The sequence below is a fragment of the Myotis yumanensis genome, unplaced genomic scaffold, assembly GCF_028538775.1.
Source record: "Myotis yumanensis isolate MYYU_CA2020_CCGP unplaced genomic scaffold, mMyoYum1.0.hap1 SCAF_3, whole genome shotgun sequence".
In the NCBI taxonomy this organism is placed as follows: domain Eukaryota; kingdom Metazoa; phylum Chordata; class Mammalia; order Chiroptera; family Vespertilionidae; genus Myotis; species Myotis yumanensis.
Window position 1 is genome coordinate 163,378,322 of NW_027223754.1, and position 14,500 is coordinate 163,392,821.

A 14,500-nucleotide genomic window follows, 5' to 3' on the forward strand; every position below is an offset into this window, starting at 1 on the left:
AAAACTTCCTGGACAGCACGGGGGACAGCAGCAAAGCTGTGGAGGCTGGTGACTGCACCCTCCATGTGATTTGCTGTAAGAGCATGAAGTGAGGGCGGGAGTTGGGGAAGTGAGGCTGGAGGAATCACTGGGACGGAGCCACTGCACCGGGAGGACCTCACATGCCCTGGGGAGAGCTGAGGCTCCACGATGAATCTCCAATCTCGTGTGTTTGGGTGGGTGGGTGGGACACAACTGATTAGAAAGTTAATTTGCACACTGATTCGAGAAATCTTTACTAAATAATGATGCACTAGTTGCTATGGGGACAGTAGATGGGCTTCACAGTGGAATAGGGGAGGCAACCAAAGGGCAGAGCTGTAGGAGTGGAGAGGATGGAGTCAGGGAGGGCTTTCCAGAAGAGACCTGTCAGCGGAGGAGTGGCCCAGGCAGAACTAAGAGTGCAGCCAAGATCCAAAGGCGAGCCAGAGCCACTGGCTGGGGACGGACTGCTTAGTGAGTGGGAGCCCGGTGTGTGTGTGTGTGTGTGTGTGTGTGTGTGTGTGTGTAGGTGGGGACTGGAGGAGGAGCTTGCCTCACCCAGACAAGCCTGGGTGAAGGTTTGGATGCCATGTCAGAGGATGGGAAACGACAGTCCAGAAATGTTTAGTATTTATCTGGAAAGAAGAGAATTTAGGTATTGATTGGATATCAGAGATAAGTGAGAGCTAGGGGTCTAGGGCTTCTGGTGGAGAATGAGGAGGGGCAGGAAATGGGCTAGAAGAGATGCCGGGGACTTTTTAAATTTGAGGCATTAGTGGGGCAGCCCCTCCCAGTCTCAGGGGGACTGAGTCCCACCCACCAGGGGTGCCGGGGAAACTCCCAATTCCTGGATTTTGTGGGTTCCTCCGTCTGAATTTCTGTGTGTTGGGAGTGTCCCTCCAACCAGTCGCGTGTACTGGAAGCCCCCTTCCAGGTCCTGGGGTGCTGGGCTCCCTCGCCCCAGTTGCTGAATGGGGGACTCCCCCCGCCCCCGCCTCCCCACCACCTGCGGGTGTTAGCGCCCCGCCCCTCCCCTCCCTGCCCCTCCCCTCCCCTCCCCGTGCGCATTCGGAGCTCCTCCATCACCGCAAGGCGATGGCGGCTCCCGCTCCCGGCGGGGCCCTAGGCGTGGCGCTCTGGGGCTCCGTCCTGGTTCTGGCGGGGGCCTTGGACGCCATGGGGCCTCACACAGCCGTCCGTCTGGCCGAGCTGCTGACCCCGGAGGAGTGCAGCCATTTCCAGTCGCTTCTGAAGGCGCCGGACCCGGACGTCGAGGCCGAGCTGGCCAGACTTTCTGAGGATCGGTTGGCCCAGGCGGAACCGTCGGGGCCCACGTCGGGGTCGCCGGGCCGGCGGCGGCGGCGGCGGCGGCGGCAGGCGACTGACCCCGAGGTTTCCGACGGCTGCCGGGAGGGGCTGGCAGCTTGGCTGGCAGCCGAGGCCCCGACCCTGCCCTGGGACCGCGTGGCCCGGGCCCTGCGGCGCTGCGGCCGCCCCGACGTGGCCCGGGAGCTGGGCAAGAACCTCCACCAGCAGGCGACGCTGCAGCTGCGCCAGTCCGGGCAGCGCTACCAGCCCCCGGCGCTGGCTGGGGCCCCCGCTGCAGCCCCCGCCCCGGCCCCGGCCCCGGCCCCGGCCCCGGCCCGGGTCCCCGCGGCAGCCCCGGCGGCGGCCCCGCGCTCCCGCCGCGCCTCGGTCTCCGAGCCTAACTGGGACGAGCTGGAGCTGATCGTGGAGCGGCTGCCGCAGGCCCCGTACGAGCGCAGCCCCGCAGGCTGGGCCGGGCCGCTGGCGCTCGGCTTCTTCGCTGGCTTCGTGGGGTCGCTGGGCGCCGGGGCGCTGCTCATCCTGCTCACGCTGTGGATCACGGGCGGCGACGGCGACGGCGATGGGGTGCGGCTGGGCAGCCCCGCCCCGCCCGCCACTGCCCCTGCCCGGCGCGGGCCCGCGGAGGCGCACGGCTGGTGGGAGGCAAAGCCGCTCTTGACTGAAGAGCCGCTGGTGTCGCCGGGGGCCTGGGCCTGGGCTGCAGATGGGCCGGATCCTCCCGCACCCCAGTGCCCCCGGCTGTAAAGTGGGCACCGTTTGGGGGAGTGCTCCCTGTGCCGTATTATAAAAGTTACAGAACACGCAAAGGAGGGAGCGATCGGTTTGTTAGTTGGAAATGATGGGCATACCCAGGGGCGCTGTAAATAGGAGAGGAAAGCCTGGGGCCAGCCTGCCAGGCGGGTAGGAGGCAGGGCCCCCCAATTCTTGTCAGCGTCAGGACCTTATTTTGAACTTATTCTTGCACTAGGAGCTACCATTTACTGAGCACTAACAATGTGCCAGGCCCTATGCGAAGCAGTTACATCATTTGATCTAATTTTCAAAACCCAAGGCAGAAGGTATTAACTCCATTACACATGGGAAAACTCCGGCTAGGAGTTCCTAACCACCTCTAGTGAGGGGCATAGGAAGGCTTTTGAACCAGAGCTGCCGGAGCTGCAAGTATGAGCTCCAGAGGAAATGATCTGTGAGCAGTAAGGGAGCGTGGGAAGCATAACGGGACCAGAACAAAATGCTGGCTTCTGTCTCCGCGGAGGCTCTGCTGGACCGTGTAGGGGCGCCACAGCTAGAGGTGTGCCCATGCCCAGGGGCTGCTGCCAAGCTTCCCTCCCCATTCTGGCAAGGCCTCGTGAGGGTCTCCCAAGAGCCCCAAACCTTTCCCACCCCCCGAATGGCTGGGCACCGCCAGACCAAGCCCCTCACACAAACTCTGCTCAGATTATGTGCCCCGGCCGCAGGGGAAGGCAGGAGGGCAGCTGTGGGGTCCTGCTGGGTGGGAGTGGGGGACTCTCCATCCACCCTGGGCAAGGGGGCTTTGGGGTGAGAGCGATGACAGAATGACAGGCCAATCCAAGAGGAGAGTTGAAAACAAGATTGACGTAACCCTTTATTGCAAATTCTAAAGTAAAAAGATGTACAGTACAAAGTAAAATTGAAATTTCAGACTATAAACTTCCAACCCACTTATACATTCTCATTTCTCAAGCATTTCTGCCATTTCCGCATAAACGGAACAGGGAACAAGTTGAGGCGGTGAGGGGAGGAGATACAGCAAGGGAAAAAAATTAAGTGTTAGAATAATCACAAACCCCAGAAGCAAGTGAAAGGAAAGATATTTTCTCGACCTGCTGTCCTGGTGATGAGAAGCGGGAGTGGTTGGAGCAGTGCAGTTTAAAATGGCTCTCAGAATAGCAGCATTTATGGTACCATTTCATCTTCCTTAAGTCCAAATAATACTTCGCCCTTCCCTAGTGCCTTTGCCTCTGTATCTCAAAACACTTTACACAACATTTAGTTAAAGCCTCACAACACCCCTGTGAGGTAGGTCAGTATTATTATCCCCATTTTACAGATGGGGAAACTGAGGCACAGAGAGGTTAAGTGACTTGCCCAAGGCCACACAGCGAGCCAGCGGTCGAGCTGGGAATGGAACACAGGAGTTCTGTCCCTTTTCTGGAACCACTGGACCCCGCTCCCCTTTACCTATATACATTCTTCACACACACACCACAAGTGCACACCCACCCCACCCCACCCCACCCCCCTTAGCCTCTATGTACAGCAAACAGTAGTGGGGGACAAGGGCAGGGGGTGCCTCAGCAGCGTTTAATGGAGGAAATCTTGGTCATCTTAAAAAGGGAATCCAAGAAAGCATAGAGCTCAGCCACAATGCAGACTCTGTGCAAACCTTGGGCCCCTCCCAACCCCGACTTCCTCTTCTCTCCTGCTGTCCCCCTGGCTGGCTCGTTGCAGCCAGTTCTTTAGGGGGTGGGGGTACCTGAAAATGAACGAAGCTTTTTGCAAAACTTTGGGCAACATCTGAGAAAAGAAAGAGGCATCGCTACAGAAGATGCCCAGGACTCAAGTCACAAAGTCGTAACCCATGGCCATCTCACCTCCACAGTAGGCCTGGAGGCTGGGGACCGGGGGAGGATGGGGACTGACCTACCAGCCATTTCTCTCCAGACTGGAGCTACTGGAGCAGACGAGAGTGGGCACTTCAGAATCCTCCTGAGAGTGTTTCTGGATCGGGAGACATGGCCTAGAGAGGGATGTCCCCAAAGCAGGGCAGGGTGAGGGCAGCGGAGGGGGGCCCCTCGTCCCTGCACAAATGTGAACGAGACCAGCCCTAGTGCGCTGGTTTATCTGTGGGGTGATGGAGGGCAAGGCCCAGCATAGCTAGCAGAGTGGAGGCTGCTGGGCATCGTGCACGCCTGAGCTTGGGGAGCACTGGGTTAGATTTTTTTCACAAACTGGTGAAAAAGGCAGAAGTAAGCCAGCCCAGCTGGGCTGGCTGATATCATCCCTGGGGGCTCTGCCAGCTGAACTGGTGAGGAAGGGGTTTCATGGGCCTGTAAGCACCGGCCTAGGGAGGTGTGAGGCATGCAATGGGCGGATGCGGGGGTGGGGGTGGGCAGGTGTCAGGAACTTGCTTCTCTCTCTAATCTCTACCTCTCAGCCAGAACGTGGCCAGAGACCCCGATCTCTCTCCCATTCCTCTCCTTTCCCCAGAAGTGCTAAGGTCCCCGTTCCCAGACCCCTCCCAGGACTCAAGAATTGGGATAGTCAAGCAACAAACACACAGCAAGACAGGCTTCCCTTGTACAGGAAAAAGGGTCGTTTTTATTATGTTTCCTTTTTTGGCTGATAGTAGTGATGTACGTTTTGTCATGTCTCATTTAGAGCAGTGGTGGCCCCATGCATTCACTAATACACTAATCCTCACTATTGGTCTGGCACAAGTTTACGTTGGTTGCGGCAGAAAATAAAAGAACTCTGGGCACTGCCGTTCCAGGGGCTTTGATTGGGAGTTTCTATTTGACTCTCCCAGGTCAACTTCTGGTGCCAAAAGAGGCCCATTCAGCGAGGGTTGGGAGTTGGACATGCTGACCCCCGTTTGTTCCTGCTCTCGCCCTCTGCTTTAGGTTGTGGAGTCTCCTCATCCTCAGTAACAAAGAGATCAAGGAAAGAGGGGGAAAGTGTTTTTCCACACAAACCAGCAGCTGTGTCTGCTGCTGCTCAGTGGCTTTGGCTCTGCATTTTAAATGAACAGCATCACACATGTCTTTTTGCTTTTTGTCCTTTTTTAAAGGTGGATTGTGGAGTATAAATACTGCACCAAGGACCTGGCTACAAAAAATAAATATTTATATTATATTTATATATCTATATATATATATATATGTGCAGTGATACTGTGGCTGCTGCTGCTTTTTAATTGGCTTCGTTAATATTTGGCAAAGCGTTGCCACTTACCCACTCAGTGAAGACGTACAGAAACGTCACCGCTGATTCTCTCGGTTCAATGCCTGTTAACTGCGGGTGTAAACTGCTGGTGATGGTGTCATTTACTACCAAAGAAGTGTGGAGCAGGGCAGGTGAGTGAGTGAGAGTGGTGGGTGGGTGGAGGGACGGTGGGGAGGAAAAAGATGGTGGGAAAACTCTGAAGAAAAAAAAAGTGAAACTTCAAATAGAGTGGTGGTGGCGTCTTTCCTGTGAAGCTGGCTGATGGGTGTCAGATACCAAGGCCTGCGTGTGCCTGAGGAGATAGCCTGCTGGGCTGGGACCGGGTCTGGGGGGAGGGGAGGGGTCAGATATCAGAAAAGACTCATGAATATGTTTTAATAGCTTAACGGTATCGTTAGCATGAGCACTTGGGGTAGCGAGTGGGACCTTATAGCTCTCTTGCCCATCTCAATCCTAAGAAACAGTTATGAAGTTTAGCCAAATCTTGCATAGAAGTGGTTAGAATTTATTGCACATTGGAACAAAAATATATATTTGTGTTGTTTTTGGAAAAGACCATTAGCAATAAAAAATTTTTTGTCTGTCTGTCTGGTTTGGGGATGTACATTGGCTGACAGCATCTAAGTTCTAAGAAAGAAAGGAAAGTATAAAAAATAAAAATAAACATGACAATGGCATAAGCCAGAAGCCATTTCCTATTTAATACGTTAATAATTTTGTATTTACAAAAAGGCATGCCAATAAAATAAAATGATATATTACAGTATTTATAATTCTCTTAAAAAGAATAACCACACACGTCAGCTTCTGTTTTGTGCTGTTTACGATGTAACCTGTACACGATACTATGCGTTCATCCTAGCGGTTAGCAGGGTCACCTAAAGAGATGCCTTTTCAACCTCGTATTGGGCGTAGTACGAAAGTTCCACGGTGGTGCCACAGAAGCGGGCTTACGAGAGCTGGCCCGCACCTAATGGTCCAGCAAGACAGAAAGCTCTGCTTCCCGGCTCGCTGTGGTCTGTTCTACGCAAAACTAGTCAGGTGGACATACATCCAAAGTGCGTCTACTGCAAGGCAGATTGGTGTGTCTGATTATGGGTTCTTTTCCCCCCTCTGTGCAGAGGTTCAGGGAAAATTCATTTTGATTTGGTTAGCAAGCAAAAGTCTCTCCTCATTCTTTGTATAGGCTTCCTGACACATTCAACTGCAGCATCTTGGCTTTAAAATCTAGTCATCAGACAAGAAACCCCTGGACTACTAAAAACTGTCTTCGCTAAAGCAGGAGATGGAATGAGAGAGAGGACGCTCCCCCCAAAAGCCACTCTCCAATGGCAATGAGCAGGTTGCTAAGCAGATAGCAAAACTGGCTGGAAGGGAATGCGCTGGGGGAAGCTGGAACATCTTAAGAATAAATATTAAGTTGTTTTCTCGTGAGAATCAGTGCAATAAAGAACCCAAGTGGGCCTGGTTCAGAGGAGGCGCCATCACTACCTCAGGTCCCACCAGCGATGAGTTATTCTAACAGTTCGTGAAGAAACCACAGCCATAGCCCCAGTGCTGCTGCCCTCACCCACCTCTGTGGGCAAGGGAAGCCCTGCTCGGTGGAAAATGTGAGGGAGGTGAGAGGAATCATGCAGTGTGTGAGCTTGGGACAACCCCTCTGCAGAAGGGAGGCCTGTTCAGAACGTCTGAACCCCTCTCCGCGTGGACCCGAGCCCAGAGGAAGCCACATGCAGAAGGACGTGATACCAGATGAAGTGAGCACCCCTTCACCCCCAACGAAAGGTGTTGTAAGTTCCCCAAGTTACCCCCTAGAGATAAGATGCTACTTTGAATAGCATGTTTACCTCTATCCCAAGTAAGTGTCAGTTCTCCAGATGAACTTCTGATTTTTGTTTTTAGCCCTAGGATTTGGTTTTACAGTGACATTATTAATACAAGCCATTTGAGATCAAAATTTCCCCACGTACGGGACACAGAGCAGCATTAAACAGTTCATCTTTCAAAATGTGCAACAATGGCTGTAAGAGATGTCTGTTAAACATGTACACACACGGATCCATCTGCTTGTTGGATTGGGTTTGTTTTTGTTGGACGTGGTCAATTGGTTGGTTATGTTTCCCTATCAGGTGTATGAAAGGCTTCTAAGAATTCATAAAGAACTATGGTGGGTATGGAACTCTTACCATTTTTTTTCCAAATACAGTGAACGGTGCAGGGCTGGGTCCTGTTCGAAGGCTGACCCAGTGCAGGGGACAGGATGAGCAGCGTCCTGTGGTGTATGGTTCTCATGCATGACTTCTGATCACGGCATGCCATCATGCAAATCATTTCCACGCATTGAACGAGCACAATGTTTGGAATTGGCCTGAGCAAGTCCTCCTCAGCCTGAAGAAACCTGATTGTTTGCCCCCACCCATCTCCAAACCACGTGCAGCCCATGTGGAGAAGATGCGGCTTATGTCAAAGAAACTGACAATGAAATGACATGGGCTAAATGTGAGTGTGAGTGTGTGTGTGTGTGTTTTCTTTTGCTGCTTAGCTTAACTAATGTAGGAATGCAAATATAGTTTGCATGAACAAACGAACTTTTTAAAGTGATGCTTTCTGCTTCTGAGAATCAACAAAATGAAAAAATAAGATCCATTTGGCTGCAAGGGAAATATGCTGGTCCCGGCAGCCTCTCCTCTGTTTTTGTGTCCTGTTTAGTTTTGTCCTAAGTTGCATTGACTGATGTGGAACATGCAGTAACCACCTGCCCAAGCGTTAGAAAATCTGTGAGTCAGGGGGCAGGGTCCTTTGCCCTGGGCAGGTCACTGCTCAAGATGCAACCATGTGACATGGTAAGCAGACTACGTTTGGTATAGATCGTCAGGGTAAAGTGTCTCCATAGCTGTTCTGCACTGATAATATTCAGGAAGTTTGTAAACAATCTTTCACTTGCACATTTTAAGTCTGTACAATATTAAATTTTCGCTTCCCTCTAACACTTGGATTCTCTGACCTCTTTTTGTCTTTTGGCTCTTTCCCTTCTTCCTTCCTCTGCCCGCTGCTGTTTCTCCTTCTCAGGTTTAGTCACACTGTCATAGGACGGGAGGGAGGCGGTAGACGGGGTGCTCTCCTTCTTCTCCGGGTGTGTGCCTCCATTCTCCAGCTTGTTGGAAGCTATCTTTTTGCAAATGAAGCCCCGCCTTGCTAAATGTCCCCGGTAGGCGCGCTGCAGGACCACCGCCGACACCTCCTCCTGCTTGCGCCGCAGTGTGGTCGTGATCGGCTCGTAAGACACTTTGGAAGGATTGGATGCCACGAACCGTTCCTCCATCTGCTGTCGAAGGATGTCCAGCTCCCCGCTGTCTCCCAGGACCCGCTTGGTGAAGGCAAAAAGGATGTCCAAGCAGTGGATGCGGTCCCCGCTGACCATGGGCAGATCCATGGCAATGAGCTCAATGGTGTTGGGCTTGGGCACTCGCAGAGGATGCTCCAAGGCATCTGCGAAGTCTGCCAGCTTACAGTACTCGATGAACTGGGTGGCGTCGGGGTCGAACTTCTCCCAGATCTCGTAGAAGGTCTCAAAGTCGTCCTCACTCAGAGGGTCTGCGCTTTCCTCCGTGGCTACACTGAAGTTCTCCAAGATGATGGCAATGTACATGTTCACAACAATTAGGAAGGAGATGATGATGTAGCTTACAAAGAAGAAGATGCCCACTGAGGGGTTCCCGCAGTCTCCCTTAAAGCCACTCCCGGGGTGCTCCTTGTCCAGACTGCAGTCCGGGGGGCGGTTGAGGATGGGCAGCAGCAGGCCATCCCACCCAGCGGAGGTTGTGATCTGGAACAGGCAGATCATGCTATTGCCAAATGTCTCAAAGTTGAACATGTCATCAATGCCAGCCTCGTGCTTCACATACGCAAAATTGGACATCCCGAAGATGGAGAAGATGAACATGACCAGGAAGAGCAGAAGGCCGATGTTGAACAGAGCAGGCAAGGACATCATTAAGGCAAAGAGCAGGGTCCGAATCCCTTTGGCGCCTTTGATCAGACGCAAGATGCGCCCAATTCGGGCCAAGCGGATGACTCGGAAGAGGGTTGGGGAAACAAAGTATTTCTCAATTATATCCGCCAGGAACATTCCTAAGAAGAGGAATAGAAGAAGATATGTTACTGGGATTGGAGACATCCATTCGCTTCACTGTGTCACGTGGTATAATGAAACCCTTAAGTTCAAAGGACTTTACAGAATGACTGCCTTACTATTCAATCTAAACTATCATGATAAAAACGAAAATCACGTTTCAAAGATATAAAAAAAAGATAAAACAATAAAATAGACACCCATGTAGCTAACACCCAGATTTAAGAGACGCTAGCATTTCACCAGATTTGCTTACTCTTCATTCCCAGAAGCAACCACACAGTCTTGAAGACAGTGTGTATCACTGTGGTGTCTTCATGATTTTGGCATGTATGGATCCATAAGTAATATATAAATAGCATTTTACTATGCTTAACAAATTAAAATATATCTCTTTTTAGATCAAATTTTTTAGATCTCTAACTTGCTTTTGAGACTTAACATTGTGAAATCTGGTGTTAAAATAATTTTAGATTATTCATGATAATGGTTGAAAATCATGACTATGTCCTCATTTATCTGGTTTCCCACTCAAGGATAATTTGTTATTTTCAAATTTGTGCATGTATGGCTTCCTGAGGTGTTATCAATTCTTTTGCAAAATGCTGTCAAATTTCCATATCCACAAACAGTAATGAGGGGTCCTCCCTCCACCCTGACTTCTCTCCCTTTGGCTGAGATGTCTTAGTTATTCTGGTAATGCCGCCGATTTTCAGAGTGTCTTCTTCCTGGCTCTGAAAAGACATTTTGGTTTCTCACTGCCCCATGTCCATACCCCAAAGAATGAGTCTAGAAAACTAAAGAGACTTCTCATGAGTGCCGTTCAACTCAGCTTCTAAACTTTGAAATCAGTATCAGGAGATAAAAGGGTCGAGACATTAGTAGGAAATAACAGTAGATGGTGAAAATGTACAAACCAAAGGGCTGTGTTCTATTCACACTCAGCCAGCGGCCCACCTCCACCAGACCACTTGCCTTAAAGCTACAGAGCAATAATGGGAGCCCGACAAGGGCCACAGAAGGAAGAGCAGATGGAAAGGATGGGAACCTGCAGGGAAGACAAAGGTGTGGTCTCTTCCTTCGGTGCCTTCTGCTGTCGAGGCCCTAATGAGACAACACGGGCTTCAACTGACATGAGGGATTGACTTTAAGTTAAAATATGTCTTTCAACCATAACGATTCATAAACATTGGGTGACAATCAGCAGAAGGCGGTGGAATCCCCTTACCTGAAGGTTTTAAGCTAGGTAAGACTCTCAAGAAAGGACAAGAGGCAAGAAGTTCAAAGTAGGCCAGGTAACCTCTTGGGGTTTCGTCTGGAGCTAGAATTCCACGGGTGTTTGAACTTTCAAGAAAACCTCTACCTCATCCAGGACCCAAATCGCTGCATCAGCTCTCTTCTTTTCACTTCTCAATTAAGCCACAACCAGTGGCCATAAGAAGTCAGGTAACTTGCATTCCATGTATGGTGGCCAAGTAAGGCTTCAGAGAGAAGATGCCTGAGTGATGTTTTGTAGGATGATTGTCTATTTGTCCCCAGAGAATAGGAGAGAGACGGGGCAAACAGCAACCCAGGCAGCAGGAACACCATTTACGGGGCCTTTCAGGAGGTTCCGGGGCTAGTTTCACCCCAGATCCTCTTAATTTAAAAAGATAATTTCTATGTTTTCATTTCTGAGCAAATTAATGATGTCTAATAGAAACTCCAATCATTAAAATCTATTTTTGAGAACAGGGGGCACGATCTGGTCTGCGGGTTTTCCGTCCACTCAGTGATGGGTGGGCAGAACAGGGTTGAGCACAGTGGAAAGGGCTGCACTGTTCAACCTGTGCTCGTGGAGGCTGAGAGTGTGGACCTGAGGCCGGGCGCTGGGCTTGACTCCCGTTTGCTCACTTACTAGTCCCATGTCTCAGTAGCTGCTCTGTGCTTGCTGATACTTACAGGGCTATAAATTAAAACATGCAAAGCACGTGGAATGGTGATCAGCACATACTAATTCCACTAAAATGTAAGGTATCATTATTATAACTTGAAAAAGATGTTGTGATCAAAGAAAAGTGGGATGGTGTATTAAACAATTCTTTACTGCAGGACTTCCAGGAGCCTTCTAGAGCAATGGTGGTGAACCTTTTGAGCTCGGCGTGTCAGCATTTTGAAAAACCCTAACTTAACTCTGGTGCTGTGTCACATATAGAAATTTTTTGATATTTGCAACCATAGTAAAACAAAGACTTATATTTTTGATATTTATTTTATATATTTAAATGCCATTTAACAAAGAAAAATCAACCAAAAAAATGAGTTCGCGTGTCACCTCTGACACGCGTGTCATAGGTTCGCCATCACTGTTCTAGAGACTAGTGTGCTCTGTGACCCTCACCAGGGCAATTCACTGTACAGTGTTGCCCAGAGTAATTTCATCATGGGATTCTTTTACTGGGGAAGAGATGGATGATGGGATTAGTGTTCCATGTAGCAACACATATTTGGACATGCTGCCCCTGAGGACAGAAACTAGAAAGTGGCACAGGCCCAGGTGAGTGCCGCCTCGCTGAACCAGCCTGGCCACCAGAGCTCTGGAACTGGTCCCCATGGGGCTCGGGCATTCTCTCTCTGCTAGCCTGTCAGTCAGACCCACCGAGGCAGTGTTTCACCACTCAGGATGCCTTTTAGGAAGGCAAGGAATCGTTCTGAGAGGGCAAGCAATAGGACAGCATTTCCTCTGTCTGCCAGAACAGCACCCCTTTAACCTGTAGGTGAAGCAAAATGCCACACAGTTGCTGTTAAAACACCAACCCGAGTTCTGCTTCTGCTACCTCTGAGTTGAGTGACCTTCATGTCTTTACAGTGAAGGTAATAAAATAGCCCGCTTCCTGGGCTGTCATGAGGCGACACATGGGCTTAAGCGAAGAGCGTGACCGGCCTGCACCCCAGATCTGCGTAACTCGTTGCTCTCCCAGGAATCTTGTCCTCAAGGCCAGTCAGATGCCCGTCTCCCTTCCCGCCTGCCCCACTCACCCACAATGGAGAGGATGACCACCACGAAGTCGAAGATGTTCCAGCCAATGGTGAAGTAGTAGTGCCTCAAGGCAAACATTTTGAGCACACACTCACAGGTGAAGAAGATGACGAAGACCAGGTTAATCCAGTAGAGGATGTTCTCCATCTGCTTGCTCTGAGTGTCTGTCTCCACCATCATTGTCACCATGTTAAGGCAGATGAGCATCATGATAACAATGTCAAAGGCTTGCTGAGTGACAAAATCAAAGACGATACCTTGGATTTTGTTCTGGGGTGGGGAGAGGGGGAAGAAAGAAATGAAGGATTCATGAAAGCCTTTCTAAGCAGGCCGTGGTTGCCATCCTGTTGGTCAGAGTGCGCTGCTTTCTTTCTATAACACGAGCCAGCTCGATCCTGCTGCTCTCTCAGGAGAGCAGGAACATGGACAGACCCCAACATCAGTATCACTTCACCTAGAGTTTTCGAAACTGCCACTCTTTTCTTTTGCATCTATGCCATCACACACGTCTAGATGTCTCCCCACCTCTCCAGCTGCCCCTTTTCAGTCTCATTTGCCAACCGTTTCTCTCTTATTTAATCTCTTCTTTCTCTATGCTTTCCCCCTAGGAGAGCTCATATATTCCTACTGCTTACACAATATCTATGTTATTAGTTTCCCAAGGTCTTCTCAGCCCATATCTTCCCTCTGAATTCCTGTGTTGCTACTCGATATCTCTCCCTGATGACGTAAGCATCTCAAACTTAACAAGCCCAAAGCAGAACTAAGTCCTTTCCCTGCCCCTCACCAAACTTGATCTTCTCAACTATCCATCCAGTCTCTAAGCCAGAAATTGGAGAGTCATCCTTGTGTCTTTCCTCTCCCTCATCCCCCCCATCTAATCCATTGCAGGTCCGACTGATTCTTTCTCCAAAAATATAGCTTAAATTCATCCACTTCATTCCACTTCTGTTGTCCCTATTCTAGCCTAAGCTATCAGCATCTTTCATCTGGACTTCTAGAAGAGTCCCTGATTGGTCTTCCTGCTTCCTCTAACCCGCATCCAACAATCTCCACACAGCATCAAGTGTGATTATTTAAAAACATAAATTAATCACATCATTTTTTTAATATACATTTTTATTGATTTCAGAGAAGAAGGGAGAGGAAGAGAGAGATTAAAACATCAATGATGAGAATCACTGATCGGCTGCCTCCTGCACACCCCTACTAGGAATCGTGCCCACAACCCAGGCATGTGCCCTTGACCGGAATCAAACCCGGAACCCTTCAGTCCCCAGGCGGACGCTTTATCCACTGAGCAAAAACCAGGCAGGGCAATCACATCATTCTTCTAGTTACAACTTTTTAGTAGTTTCTCATTGTGCTTGCAACAAAATTCCTATTGTTAACCTGGCTTAGAAATGCCTTTCACAGTCTGCCCCTTCCTCCAGCTCATCACCACCTGGCCACACAAATGTTTCTGGCTTTTAGGGCCTCATTTGCTTTTCCAGGATCTCTTTCTCCCATATTTTGGCTGTTTCTCACCACTCAAGTAGACCCTCCTTAGTGAGGCTTTCTCTGACTACTCTTTTAAAGTAGATCTCCCCATCCTAAGCCTCCATTCTTCTCTGTCACGGCCCTCCAGTTAATTTTTTCTCACAAAAATGCACATTTTATAACAGCTGTTTGCTTATTTATCTCTATCCCCACTATATATTGTAATCTCCATGATAGCAGTGTCTAAATTTTGGTCATCACTTTATGTTTAGTGCCTGGTACATAAGTGACCTATAACCACGAGCTAATTGATATAAACAAGAGTTAAGTTCCCATGCATCTCATCAATGTTATAATGAAACCCACTGTTGAACAAAAGAATGCTACTGAAGGACCCGCTATATTTACTGGAAGAGTGCTGATCACTCTTAATGCTTCTTACCACACTAAGTTTTTATATTTCAGTGTGGAAGAAAATACACTCAGGTTCCCACGTACAAAGTACTGAACAGAACTTTAGAAATGTCAACCCTCTTCCATTGCTTTTGGCCCCA

At 49.7% G+C, this 14,500-nt stretch overlaps 2 protein-coding genes across 7 annotated transcripts in view; one reads left to right on the forward strand and one right to left on the reverse strand.

Annotated features, from left to right (window-relative positions):
* The first annotated feature begins 1,116 nt into the window (after positions 1 to 1,116).
* Positions 1,117 to 2,094, forward strand: TMDD1 (transmembrane and death domain 1). Its single transcript, XM_070407764.1, has one exon. It carries the CDS (start codon positions 1,117 to 1,119, stop codon positions 2,092 to 2,094), a length of 978 nt encoding a protein of 325 aa, XP_070263865.1.
* Positions 2,095 to 2,926: 832 nt separating this feature from the next.
* SCN8A (sodium voltage-gated channel alpha subunit 8) overlaps positions 2,927 to 14,500 on the reverse strand; it is a 186,280-nt gene continuing 174,706 nt past the window's right edge. For all 6 annotated transcript variants that reach the window (XM_070410201.1, XM_070410199.1, XM_070410197.1 and 3 more), the window contains 2 exons: positions 12,467 to 12,737; positions 2,927 to 9,447 (listed from right to left, as the gene is read on the reverse strand). In XM_070410201.1, the coding sequence (XP_070266302.1) occupies positions 8,300 to 9,447; positions 12,467 to 12,737 (1,419 nt within the window). In that variant the 3' untranslated portion in view covers positions 2,927 to 8,299. The remainder of the gene's footprint in view (positions 9,448 to 12,466; positions 12,738 to 14,500) is intronic.

Excerpts from the sequence above, each read along its gene's own strand:
- TMDD1 (XM_070407764.1), top strand. The coding sequence starts at position 1,117 with ATGGCGGCTCCCGCTCCCGGCGGGGCCCTAGGCGTGGCGCTCTGGGGC.